Below are 14,709 nucleotides of genomic sequence, written 5' to 3'. Positions count from 1 at the left end.
TAAATGCAATTAAGGCGTTTCGTTGTAACAGACTTATAAATTATCTAGAACTAGTGCAACCAGAGTCTTACCTTTTGCGAGATCCTATCTGTATAAGGACTCTCGTGCTGCGTATACTTGTCTTTTGTAGTATACCTTATTCGCAGCAATAGTCTTGTGGTAAATCTAAAGTACTGTAACTTTGTTCATGGTTGCACGGTTGTGTTTTGTCTGTAAATGTCATATGTTCAAATCTAATGTCTTTAAGTTTCAGTATGATTTCGACATTATCATATGACTTGATTCAATTTGATCCTCACGAAAACAGCTTCATACGTACACCTCTTTCTTCTAGATCACTTTTCCAGCGAAACCGTCACATCAGAACACCGAAGTACTCATGTCAGGAGTACCTATTAGTTATTTTCTTTCCGAAGAAATCCCCGAAGTACCACTCATGCAGTACGTCAAGTTTAATCCAGGGATTCATGCGGTTGATCTATCACTGAAGAATGTATGCATAAGAGTGATATATAATCAAGGTTCTATATGTTTAGAATTGATGATTCCACTTTAAATTCTTTTTCCCCGATGGGATGTGAGCTTAAAGAAGAATCAGTTATTCGACTACCTTTTCAACCTTAATTATATATGACTTGTATACACGAAAGGGTGATTGTGAAACTAGGTATGAATTCTAATATGAACTTCAGGACGGAGAACTGCCTAAGTACGAGTAATCACATCGTCATGAGAACAAGCATAGAACCCAGTATGACTCCCGTAAACAGATCACCTTATAGTTTAAACACCCACGGAGATACGAGAACAGTTTGGACAACTTAGCAAACTACACATAAATAGAATTAGAAGACTAGGTTTCTCACCCTAGAGAACCTCGGTCATATTCTTCCAGAGATCGACGGATCGCATTGTATGTACCTCGGTTATCGAGGACTCCGTCGAGATTTTTCATTAGAAATCGTTATCTCTGCCGCCCGAAGACAAAATGGTTGAGCAAACGCAAAGAAAGAAACTACTTCCAGGAATGGATCTGGGATCTGAATATCACCAGTTCGAGTGTTAGGGAAAGATGTCTGGAAGACTATCTCCTGAACTCGATGCGGACACTTCGAGTCCGTAGTGATACCCTTCGGATAGGACCAATACGCCCATAGCTTTTATGAGCTAAAACGAGTAGGGTACGTCTTTCTTACCTGGATCAGTTCGTCATTTCTCCAGGTAATGACTTACTTATCTACCCTTGTAGTAAGAAGGAACCCATGGGAAAACATTTCCTTCAGAGGAACTTTTAGCGATATTCTCAAAGCACGAGTTTTGAAATTGAAGAGTCAAATTTCTAAAGACACACTGTTAGTAATGTGAGAAATTCTGAGCACTCTTACAATTTGTCAAAAACCGTTGAGCATTTATCGACATCAGAGACGCCGACATTCTTTCGCCAGATTCTAGGTCTTACCGACCTACCGCTGTAGTTCATTCAGAACTCCTCGCAAACTACAGGAACTCGTACGACTTTGACCCAGCAAGGGGTGGCCTTTGATTGGGAGGTTACACAAGAAAAGGAACCTTTGAGATTCCAAGTGAGTGACCAAGTTCTTTAAGATAACTCACTCTAGGAATGGCTTAATACGCTTCGTAAAGCGTGGAAAGCTAAATCCAAGGTAGACAGGACCTCCGGGATTCTTATCAAAATCGGTCCTGTGCCTCGCACAAACTAGACCTACTCCGCGAACTCAGTAACATACTTTCTACTCTTCGCTTCTCGATCGTGAAACCATACCTTTCCGTTAGGACTCTTGCAAGTCCAGTCGTCGAGATCCTCGCCTTCGTATTAGAACCGTAGTGACCCTCGACCGAGAGGTCAAGCGGACGAAGCAATGCCGTCGCCAGTTAGTGAAGGTTCGTTAGAATGCCAACCGAGAGCCCGATTTTACTTAAGTGCGCTAGAACCAATCGTTTAGGAAGTTTTCTCCTCACAACTCGATCATTCGTGCATACTTCCTTGCCTAAATTCTAATTTCGGGATGAAATTCCCTTTAACAGGGGGATGATGTGACAACCCGAAATTTCCATTCTGAATAAACCATATCAAACCAATAGATGTAGATCAGTTACAGTGAAAATTCAGACTTAGAATATAAGTTTGGCAGTTTCAGGGTTTTACACCAAAAAGGGATATTAGGAGAGTGGTTGCACTAGGATTTTGTGCAACACTGTAAATTCCATTACCCTAGGTCATTAGAATCCATTCCGAGAATAGAAATATTTTCTGCCAAAAATCTCAGGACTATAAATAGAATTCTGAACCAAATTGTTTCATTAGTTGAATTCCATTTAGAGAAAAGCCAATTTCTCTCTCACGGATCTTCGGGTTTTCATCCCAGATTGTAAGTCTACTTCCCTAGATGTGTTTTAATTCTTGTTATATACTTAATAACATTATTTACATGTCCAAAACACAAGATCCGGGAGCTTACGGCCCAAGAACGTTCTTGGGGTGTAAACTCCAAAACAAGGCCTAAAGGCCATCTAGTCCCAATTCCTTGTTAGGCAACTAGTTAAGGACTTTATGTATGAACATTAGAGGCTAGAAATCAATCAAAACCATATAGTTTTAGGAGTTTACGGCCAAGGATATGTTCTTGGGCCGTAAACCCCTTTTTCAAAGGCTAAAAGTGCCCTAATCACCCCCAAAGGCTTGGACTCTATTTTTGGCAAATACATTAATGTGTTTAGGACCTAGGAAACATAAGAAAAGCACAAGTATTGAAGAGTTTACGGCCAAGAGTATTTCTTGGGCTGTAAACTCCCATAAAGGGGTCAAAGGACACCCTAAACACTTCCTTAGGCCATGAGACAATTTGGGCATGTACCTAGACGAGTTATGGACTAGCTAAAACATTTAGAACCCCATGTGTGAGGGAGTTTACGGCCCAAGAGGTTCTATGGCCATAAACTCCAAGAAATGGTACCAAATGGTGCCATAAACTCTTCCAAAGCCGAGTACAAAAGCCTAGAACTGTTCCTAGTTATTATAGAGACTTGAAAGCACCATAATCACCCTCCCAAGGGAGTTTACGGCTGTAAACTCCAAGGGAAAAGGGTCTTTGGGCCGTAAACTCCCCAAAGGAGTCAATATGGTGCCCAAACACTTGTATAAGCCTTGAATAAATTCCCACTAGAGTTGTAGTAATTGTAAGCATCATTTCAAGACTTGGTTGAGAGTTTACGGCCAGGAGCTTACTCCCCTGGGCCGTAAACTCCAATGAATATGGTCTTTTGACCTTAAACTCCAAATAGGGGCATTGCACTCCTTTGTTGCAACCCTTTAGCCTCCTAGCACTTGACCAAAGGTGTTATCCTCCCGCTTAAATGTTATTACTTGTATAATTAGTGTTATAATCACTAATTATTTATATAGGATCATTGTATGTGTCTAAGTCTCCACTTGACACCAAGCACTTGTCCGATCCTTCAGTACGATAACAGTCCGTGAAATTCCAGTCACATACTGCAGGTGAGTTCATACCCCTTAACTAATGTTTTAAACTCTTTTTAAATGTTTTATGGGGGGGGGATACAAGTAGAATCATGCTACTTACTATGTCAATCACATGTGATTAGTAAGTAGGATTATATTACTTATTACATCAATCACATGTGATTAATATACAACATTCAAATGATTTGGCTACTCATTAGCCGTTTTACCAAACAGTTTCCTTCAAATGACTTTTTATAAACATTTTATATGTTTTAAACTCCTTTTTACATTGTACAGCTTACTCCGTACATTACCTTTGAAACTTATTTACAACTGTGTTTCAAACAAATATTTCCTTATACTTAAACTGTTTTATTAAACTTATGCCTTCAAATTGTTTTATAGATTGACATCAAGTCGATCTTTTCTTAAAATAATACTTATATTTCAAATGTCTTACAAAACTTATTTATGCTTTTATATTATAATATGCATGCCTCTATATGTATAGTTATATAAGAAATGTTTAAAAGACTTAGGAAGGCTATCCACCCTATTTCCTTTTCGCGTCTTGAGATGTGGTCTGGTGGGATATTGAGTATTCGTCCAAAGGTCGTTTAAATATTAGTTATATATCATGTGTACATATATAGTCATAAAAGGTCCTTCCAGTTCAACATATGCCCTTGGGTAGCAAGGGTATACATCCATGTCCATACTTACCAGATAGATTACTAGTAAACTACCATATGGGTAGTTTAGGAAGATACTAGAATAATTACTAGAACGCGATATCATACAATGAGTCAGTTCATTCATGAGTCAATACTTTCTAGAACTTTTCAGTACATTACATATACAACTATACTAGGACGAGAACATATACAACTATACTAGGACGAGAACATATACAGCTATACTAGAATGATTACATTACTATACTTGCTACATAGAGAGAACACACATTACAGCTAGCATACATAGAACATTTCAGTACACTACTGTACTATTACATGATCGCTCTTACATGAGTACAATTACATGATCACACTTACATGAGTACACTTACATCTACATAGAATAGACGTCACTAGGGGCTATAGCACGGAACCGGTTCAGGATCTAACTATACTGATGAATCACACCGCAATTGTGATAGTTATATCGAGTATACATGATCATTAGTAATGTGGATGCTCACGGCTTACATTCATGCAGGGGTCGTGGGTAGGTCCCAAAATCCCTTTGATAGGGGAGCGTATAGTCTGGGATCTAGACATCACATTATACCTTATCCCTCAAATAAGGTAATTGAGTATCGATGTAGTTATTTATATCAAATACTACAGTACTTGGAAGTATTACCCTAGATTTAAGGTAATAGGTACGGTTGTAGTTCGGCACTACACTATAGTACTACATTGATTTTTCCATTACATATTTTTAGTGATAACCTCACTTAAACATTAATGTACAAACTATATTTTTGGATAATGATAGTTATACTTTGGAAAATACATCCTCTTACAAGAGACACACACACACAGAACAATTAGGTCTTGGTAGAAGACACCTTCATATACTAGAAGGAATCATAGGGATTCTAAGGTTTTTCAAACACTTACAATCCATATACACTTACAAATTCTTACAATACATAGACTTACAAATTCTTACATACAAATTAAGACACTAAATACTTATTATCTCACCAGCTTCAATGCTGATACTCGCTTTCAAAATTACTTGTATCCTCAGGTCATCATAGACAGGTACCGATGCAAGGAGAAAGGAAGATGGAGCTTGTTCAAGACTTATCTTTCATTTTGATTTATGCTTTAGTGTTTATCAAAATTTGACAGAACATATTTGTATAATAATTATATTATTAATGCAATGGATGATGTTGTTGCTTGTTTACTACTTTGCATTGTTGTTGATATTATACATGACGTCCTCCGTCCCAGAACGTTTCCGCCGTTCCTGGTTTTGGGGTGTGACAATATTGTTATATTATATGTTTGTTTATGTTCATATATGTTCAATTGTGTTTTTTTTTATCTTTGTTTGTTTATGTTCGTTTAGCATGTTCACGAACATAAATGAACGAACATGAACAAAGTAATTTGTTAAACGAACGAACATGAACAAGAAAATCCCGTTCGTTTATCCGTTCGTGTTCGTTTGTTGTTCGGCTAACTTAAACGAACGAACATGAACAAGACCTTGTTCGTGTTCGTTTGGTTCGTTTACAGCCCTAGAGGCGGGTACCCAGCTATGCTTATCCCTACTTTGTGGGTGTTATGAGACACATGTCACGTATATTTTCTTTAAAACATATTTTGTTAAAAGTATTATTATTATTATTATTATTATTATTATTATTATTATTATTATTTAGTTAGTTTCTAAAGATACAACCATGTTAAAGGTTTAGCAGGGTTCAGCAAACCCGGCCCAAGGTGACCTGAGGGACGACCCAAATAAGCATTATTTATGGGGGCATGATTTTATCATGTACTAGTAGTATTTAATATTTTTGTCCCAAATTTGTTTCTATCTAATTTCCAAATCATGCAATAATAAAAATATGATATCACAAAACGGTAACCTAAATCAAAGGAGTTAAAATAGAAAATATGCATAGAAGAGGAGGAGACATTGGTGATTTAGGTTTACATGTTTAGCAAAAATCAAATATTAAAGGGTGTTTAGTTAAGCTTACAAAAAGAGTTTTTTTTAATTATTAGCAATTCTAAACCGATATAAGTTAAAGTGAATGTTTTTATAGATTATTTCTTAAAAATAGTATATGACGGTATGGAACTGGAGATAAATCATTTTTAATAAGTTACTAACCCCTTCAAATTTATTTATAACTTATAGCTATTGAGCATCCTAGGAAGCACTTTTTTGGTTATTTTGTGAAACATTAAAAAATGTTTATCAATTTATAGTATTTTGATACTTGGGAAGCCTTTTTTTGTCATTTTTTGTGAAATACTAAAAGATGCTTATCAATTTATAGTATTTTGATACCCGATAAACTAATCCATAATACTTTTTTAAAAACTTCATTTTCACACTTGTATAAGCTAAAAAGCTATAAGTTAAAAAGTGATAAAAACAATTTTAAATAAGGTTACCCAACCCTCTAAGTGTTGAGCGGTCTTATTATCGTATAGATATGAAGACGATTGAGAGGTTGCAATCGAAAGATTGATGACACGTAAAGAGCTGGACCAAAATGCTGCAAACTGTAATGAGAATCATGTTTGTTTTTTTAACGTCTGCAGGTTGCTGTAGATATTAAATAATTTAAAATAAATTAATTTAATAAACCGAAAATGGTTTTTTAATAACAAAAATTTAATAATTGTAGTCTTAAAACATTGAAATAAAATTCAAACAACCATATTAGTCTTACAATAACATTTTTAAATAAAATTCATACAACCAAATTCGAATAATTCTCATTCCATATTTTGCATCAATTGTTCGGCAATTTCATCCCGTAATTGGATCATATATTCACGGTCCGCTGCAATATCATGTGTTGGAATCTCATCTTCATCATTATCAATGGCTGCTTTGTTATTCCGAACCGAAACATTTTGTTCATCATATCGTGCAAAATACTCATCATGTAGTCCCCCTCTTCTTATAAAATTATGAAGCGCAAAACATGCTAGGGTAATATTTTGTTGTGTAACCAACGAGAATGGTGTCATCCTCTTCAATATAGAGAATCGTGCTTTCAAGACACCAAAAGCATGCTCAATGACATTCCGAAGTTATGCGTGCGTGTGGTTAAATTTTTCTTTATTCGTTAATGAACGTCTTCGACAGAAATATCCAAGTCAATACCTCACATTACAGTACGGTGCCACAAAACCTCGAATGTTTGCATACGCGACATCACAAAGATAATATTTATCTGTAAAAAAAATCATTTATTTTTCAAACTAAGATAAAACTATTTAAATGACCATAAACTTACCTGGTGGTGGAAGCGGGAATGGTGCATGTGGATTTGCTAATGCTGCTGATAAAATTCTAGAATCGTGTGCTATCCATTCCCAACTGGCCACAACAAACGTAAACATCATGTTGAAGTCACATATTGCCAATACGTTTTGGTAACAATCATATTTTCCCCTACTTTTATATAAATCTCGTTTGTTTGCGGGGACAACAACATGTATCAAAGTGTCATCAAGTGCACCAACTGCTCCCCTGAACACCCGTCGTAGCCTCCTATTATGTCCCAGAATATTTGGATTTGAATTAAAAGAAGTTGGTATTATAATTTCATGTGCAAAAAGCAACATTTTGTCCAACACTTCATGAAATAACTATGAATTGTTTGCTTTGAGTGTTGAAATCTCCGCTTGATAATCGCATAACATTGGTTATGACCGATCATCATCAAAAACATAGCCATATTCTCCTCAACCGATACATGTTTGCTATCCTTTAACGCGTAGTTTACTCTAAAATGAGCACATAGTCAGACAAATGATTCACAGGACATGCGTAGCACTTCAAGACATTGTAGAGGATTACGGTGAAGTAACTCTAACGTAAATTCATGTCCCGTGATTTCTGAATCGTTGTCCCGCACTCGTTTGACACCCTCTTCCAAAAGTAGCGGACGTACAAGTACATAAGAATTATGAGTAGTATCTTTTTGTCGTGATCCATTACAAACCTATTAATCAACAAAACATATATAACATAACATAAGATTCAAGTACCAAAAATCGTAACATAAATCTCAAGTACCAAAAAACATAACATAACATCTCAAGTACCACATAACGTAACATTCAAGTACCAAATACTACAAATAACATTCAAGTAGCAAATAACCAAAAGCATAACCATATAGTTCCAAAACATGAAATTAAAACCTAAACAACTAAAACAAATAAACTTAACAGATAATCTTTCCATCCTTTAAAACTCCTAAACGTGTAGCTGTCATCTCGATCCATCCTCTTAATATTTGTGGATCATTAGGCAAATTTACCCACATCTCTTATATATTCATGGTCCTACCAAAAATGTGGTACGCAGCAAATCGTAGAGGGTCTACTGGGTCTAACTTGAGCAACTCAAGCTTCTTTAAACATTGGGGAATTGTTGGCCCTTGAGTCAAATGGTGTAGAGTTTGCATCTCCAGTGCTAAATCATCACCAGTAATAGAAGCTTTAGGCGAGGCACAAGAAGGTGGATCAGGTTAGGCACTAGGAGCTCGAGGTCTAGGAGTTGAGGGTTTAACCCTTTTGTTGGGGTAACCAGAAGGTGAATCAGCAGAAGGTGAAGCACCAGAAGGTGGAGGTTGAGTAAAATGCTCACTAGTATGACTGGAAAAGAAATCATCCTCATCTATGCTAATGGAAGGGGCGTCCATAATCTATAGTGGTGCGCCATGGAAAGAAGATGATCCATGTCCCGATGGTGTTTGGCATGTGGCATAGCTGAGATTACCAGATGCACTGTTTCCATCAAAGAGTTCTGCATAAAGCTCTGGAAACACTAATGGGACGGTTTTCAAAGAAGCGGCTTTCGGATGTCCCTAAACGCAATCAATGTAACAAAAGTAATATAAGAATAAATGGCAACTATATAAAAATATACATATAAATGTGTGTGTGTGTGTGTGTGTATATATATATATATATACCTTTTTAAAGTCCTCCCACTCCTCATTTGTTAAGTTAAAAGTATTTGTTTGTGGATTATAAAGGTTTCCAGTTTTGTTTTTTTTAGTATAACCATTCTGTGTATTTCGCTTTAAGGTTATCATTGGAGTTTTTAATTGTCGTTGATTCAAATCCACGCCAAACTTTTCCTTAGTGGTTGTTCCTAACTTGTGTCATGATTGTTTGTGCAAACTCAAACCTTTTCTACCCACGGTTTGCACTTCTTGAATACAAGTTTGCAATAAGCATTTTGTTTGTTCATTGGTCCATATATGTTTATCTCCCATTGCTAATAACAAAAAAATATAGAATACATACTTTAACTACAAAGATTAATCATATTTCAACATAATCAACAAATAAGTTTAGCATATTCAACAACAATACATCATGAATGAACAAAAAAAAAGCAAAGATTATACAACACAATCAATAAATAAGTTTAACGATTTAAGCACAAACTTGCATATAAGCATAAACTTGATCTCCATTCAAGAAATACAAGTGATAACATTTCAGTAATTAACTTTTATGATTTCACCATATAAACTTGCATATAAGTTTATGATTTCAGCATATAAGTATATGATTTCAGCAATGATTATGAATTTACCCAACATTCATAACAATTCAACACAAAAATTCGTATATGTAAATATAATTTTGAGCAAGTTTATATGCTGAATTTAAACATCTAATCTATGATCTCTATTTTTTCTTTATAGTTTATATCTTGCTTTTACTTTATGCAAATATTGAATATGCTTTCAATTTCAAGATCAGGTAAAGTAGTAAATTGCTTTCTAGACACTAGGCTAGCCTTTATAATTTGCATCCGATTTACATAGAAAATAATCAAACTATCATATTTATAGAATGAGTTTTCCTTTTTGGTTAAGTTCCTGATCCACCGGCATAATATTATATGGAGATTTAAGATTTGTTGAAAAAAAAGTTTGTATTTTATTTGTTGATTACCGATTCACTGGTGCCCTCTAAGATATCAGTAGCGGTACTCAATTGCATAAGAAATCATAAAAGAAAAAAAAAATTACCTGATGTTGAAGATGATGGCAGCAAAGATCGCACGTGATGTTGAAGAGGATGGCAGCAGCAGCGGCGACTGTACGAGGGAGGATGAACCGCGACCGACGGCCGGCAAGGGAGTGGCAGCGGCGGTTGGAGTCGGCCTTCAGATCGATGAGAAGGGTGCCGAGAATAAGAAGAACGAATGAACGAAGAAGGCTGGAGCGGCGTTTTTTTGTTTAGGGAGTAGGGTATTTTTTTTATTTAGATGAGGTTAGAACTAGTTAGAAGAGCCAAGCCCAATGTTGTGTGGGGAAGAGGACGGGAAGAGGTTTTTGATCCCGAAGTTTGCAAAAAAACAAACTGCTGCGAACTTAAAAATGTTGCTCGTGTGTTGCGTCACGCAACACTAAGAGGTTAGAAGAGCTTTTTTTTTAAAACAAACACAACCTAAGACTTGCTACCTTAGAGCATTGGGTGTAGGCAAGAAGATGCAACACAAGTTACGTCACCTCACATGTCACATAAGCAAATGGTGTTATAACACCAAGTGGGGAAATGAGCAACAAGATGCAACACCAACTTTTTGAGAATAAATATGTTTTTTTTTTCGAATTTGTTATTTTTTCTTTTATGTTTTTTTCCTTTTTGTGTTTTTTTAATCACTAAAATAAATATATTTTTATAAAATATAAATTAAAAAAAAGACATAATATTTAAAATCTAAAATTATGATTACAATTAAAAAATATATATATAATTTTAAACCTAAAATAATAACTAACATATCATTCAAATTACTTATAAAATCCTAATTAACCAAAATATTTCTTTCCTAATTTGTTCGTTCATCGTCTGTAGCACCGCTAGATCAGCAGGCGCCAAACCCTCATCGCTCGTCCGAAGAATTAACAACTGATGTGTCATTAATTCCCTCTATTTTTGCTCCTGCTTCTCTTGTGTCTTCCTTTCTAGGAACTCCAAATAACGACGTTTCAAGTCATTTTTTTCTTCTATTAATAAATTGTGCTCGTCGAATTTCACTCTCATTTTCGCCGCCTCTTTTGCTTTCGCTTTAACCTCCTCTTCATGCCTTGCAGCGTGCCTCGCTTTGTCGTGTCCAAGCGGTTGTCATGGTGGGGATATCTCCTTGATATCATCCAGGATCTCATTGTTGTCGGCGTTTAGGTCGATGTGAGTCTGTGCGTCCGACACGTCGATCGAGCTTGAATTGCGAGACCTTTTGGATTGAACCTCCGACGATGTAGGCATTTTATTCCACTTTGGATCCGCTCGCAACAACTCCCATGAATTTTCAAACTCGAAAACATCTCCCATTTCGACCCGATATTGTTATTTTGCAGATTTGAACAAATTGAAGTCGTTTGTTCCACTTTGCTGTTGCGCACGAAGTCGGTTGTAAATACCGTTGAATTTACGGCACTAGTTAGTTATTTGACTTCATTTGCTGCTCAACATGTCATTGTTACGATACAAATTTTTCTTCAAAATAGTGTGAAACTTGTCGCACACCGCCCCCCAATAAGCTCCTTTCTTCATTCCATTTCCGCGGAGTTCGTCTATTGAAGTAGTACACCAAGCCGCCGTCAAAGCATATTCCTCCTACGGTATCCACTATTGTGGAACGTCTGCATGTTCTGTTTCAACCGCTATCGATTTCCCTTTCGGTTTTATATTCCCTTTCCCTCTCGTACTACCTCCTGCTTCTACTTCAACTGATGGTTGTGTTGTAGGTGGTGGTTGGTTGGTTGTTTGTTGCATCGAAGCAAAAGTAAGGAAAAAAAATTGTTGTAAATTTGGGTTTTGACCAAAAAGATTTTGTTCAAGGTAAGTTGAGTTGGGAAATTGCAGTGATGGTGAAGTGGGATTGAAAGTGGCGCCTTGGTATGGGATTGGTGGTGATCCTTGAGGCGATAAAATGTTGAAATAATTTTCATAACCCGCAAATCCGAGAGGTAATGTTGTGTTTGGTTGTGTGTTTGGGTTTGATGATGGAGGGGAAGGGGGGTGTTTGGGTTTTGATCCATTTTTTGGATTGAGAAGAAACTATGAAATTCTTTATAAAATATAAGAGAAAGAAAGATGTATAAAATGAAATTAAAGTTGTATTTATATAAGGTTTGGTAACTTTTTTAACATTTTAATCGTTGTTAAAACGGTCCATTTATTCAAAATTACGCGTTTTGCCAAGTCGTAATGAGCACGGGAAACGATGCAACGAGAAGAAACGAAAAGTGGGGGCGGTGTTCCCCCCATTACCACGTCGTTAAGGTCCGTCCACGTCGACAATAACGAGAACGCCATGACCCATACGCATCATCTTATAAGTTCACATATATTGTTTCTCTATTGTGACTTGCCATTATGAAATACGAATTAGTAAATTACATTCGTTTTGTTTCGATATGAGATTCTCTATCTTTCTATATTGTTTTTCTTGGATAAGTGGGTTTATTCTCACCTATATATTTGTTCGTGTTTCTCAATTTTGAATTAAAACTTAAGGACCTTACTTATAAAGTACCTCTAGTGTATGTGTGTCAATAACATTTTTATCACTGTAATGATTAGACTTGGAAAACGTGTCGTGTTGTTTCAGGTTTGTGTCATGTCAAGGCATTAAATGGGTTAAAACGGCTTGACCCAACCTGTTTAGTTATTTTGATGTGCCTTGTTAACCTGATTATTTTCGTGTCAGTTTCGTGTAATGTAACGACGTAAATTCTCAAAACATAATGTTCATTTAAAATCACATAATTCTCACAATGTATTTCACAAAAAAACGTAACTCTTTCACTGGTGTGTGCAATCAAGTCGGTGCCTTCCCGCGATCCTGAGAACAACTTGAAACACATAACACCTAACATGGTAAGCACGAAGCTTAGTGAGTTCCCCAAAATACCATGCGCATATAATTAGCCACTCAAGGATATAACTCTGTAAGACCCTTTGGTCAATGTGTCTCAGTGGGACCCTCTAGTCCCACAACTCTGATGGACCCTCTGGTCCTAGCTATGTGGACCCTCCGGTCCTAACTCTGTAACTCTGAGTAATACACAGCATAAATCACAAAGAAATAATGCACAACATATCACATAAGCAGGATAACACAATACTCAATGTAAACACATAAGACCCTCCGGTCACACATAAGTACCACTCTAGGTAAAGTATAGTGAGAAGACTCACCTGGCAAGCAGCAAGTAAATAACCTCGCACCCGAATCTCGAACTAGCCTCCGCCTAACACAAAGGATGCATATCTCTAATTAATATTCTTTTCACAACTCAAATAACCGAAGGCTATTCCTTCTCTCTCTAACTCTTTGAAGTGGATAAAAGACCATTTTACCCCTCCATGGTCTCTATTACTCCTATTGACCAAATCCCCAAAGTCAACAGAAGTCAAACTCGAGTCAACAGTCCATGTCTGACCTGACTCGTCAAGTGCACTCTTGCGACTCGTCGAGTCCCCTCGTATCCTCAGAAGTCCTAAAAAATCTAACTCAACTCGTTGAGTTGACCCCCAACACGCCGAGTTATCACTCAATCAACCCCATCAGGACAAACCCTCACCAACTCGTCGAGTCAGGCCATGGACTCAGCGAGTCCCTTCGACCAGATTCCTTATTCGAACGATTTAAGGCAGACCCATCACCGCAAACATTAGATCTACCATCCTAAGGGTCGATTGTCACGTAAAGCTACAAGCTTTATGTTTTAACATGGCATATAAGGCTCATAATGCCAATATAACTCTAACAAGGATGATTAACCACAATAACTCTTATATGGCTAAATAAAGTTATATCCTTTGGACTCTCTGGACCTCACAAAGTCCAGATCCGAAGTCTAGACCTCAAAAGGGACCTTATGCATTCAAAGTCCCAACAATGGTGGAAGAAACCCTAATCGTCCATATTTACAAGATTTAAGCAAAATAACAAGGTGCAAGATTTTAACTCTTACTCAAGCCCTTACACGAAGTTACACCAGATCCACTGATTCTCTAGCTCCCTTGTTGGATGATCTCCCCTTCTCCTCAAGAGATGCACTAGTCTACTCCAAGTTTTAGCCTTTAAGACTCTCATGGCTCTCTATACACGTTTAGGGTTTTCTCTTAAGGAAGGGTAGCTGCAAATGAGGTTATAAGTGTTTTTAAATAGATCCCAAACCCCAGAAATTAGGTTTTCTTTGCCCAGAACCTACTCGGCGAGTCAGCTCTCTTACTCTTCGAGTCCACTCATTAACGACACGTGGACAACTCGACTCTACTCGATGAGTTGGACTCACAACTCGCCGAGTCACTCCATGAATCTCAAGGTTAAACCCATATTAATTCACCTGAAAGTATGGATGTTACAATTCTCCCCCACTTGAATTAGATTTCTCCCTCGAAATCGTTTCTCAACGTCACATAAATCAAACCCAAAAACCCAAAAATTATCACCGAAGAATCTCATACCAC

General features: G+C 36.8%; 1 protein-coding gene across 1 annotated transcript; it reads right to left on the bottom strand.

The window, feature by feature from the left end:
- Window positions 1-6,960: 6,960 nt before the first annotated feature.
- On the bottom strand, window positions 6,961-8,903 carry LOC145045266 (uncharacterized). The gene is made up of 5 exons (XM_078993603.1): window positions 8,772-8,903; window positions 8,071-8,198; window positions 7,488-7,570; window positions 7,355-7,424; window positions 6,961-7,147 (listed from the first exon to the last, which is right to left on the bottom strand). Exons 1-5 carry the CDS (start codon window positions 8,901-8,903, stop codon window positions 6,961-6,963), a joined length of 600 nt encoding a protein of 199 aa, XP_078849729.1.
- Window positions 8,904-14,709: the final 5,806 nt, after the last annotated feature.

The sequence above is a fragment of the Lactuca saligna genome, chromosome 5, assembly GCF_052625555.1.
Source record: "Lactuca saligna cultivar CGN05327 chromosome 5, ASM5262555v1, whole genome shotgun sequence".
Classification (NCBI taxonomy): Eukaryota; Viridiplantae; Streptophyta; class Magnoliopsida; order Asterales; family Asteraceae; genus Lactuca; species Lactuca saligna.
This window is presented reverse-complemented; position numbering and strand designations above follow the sequence as displayed.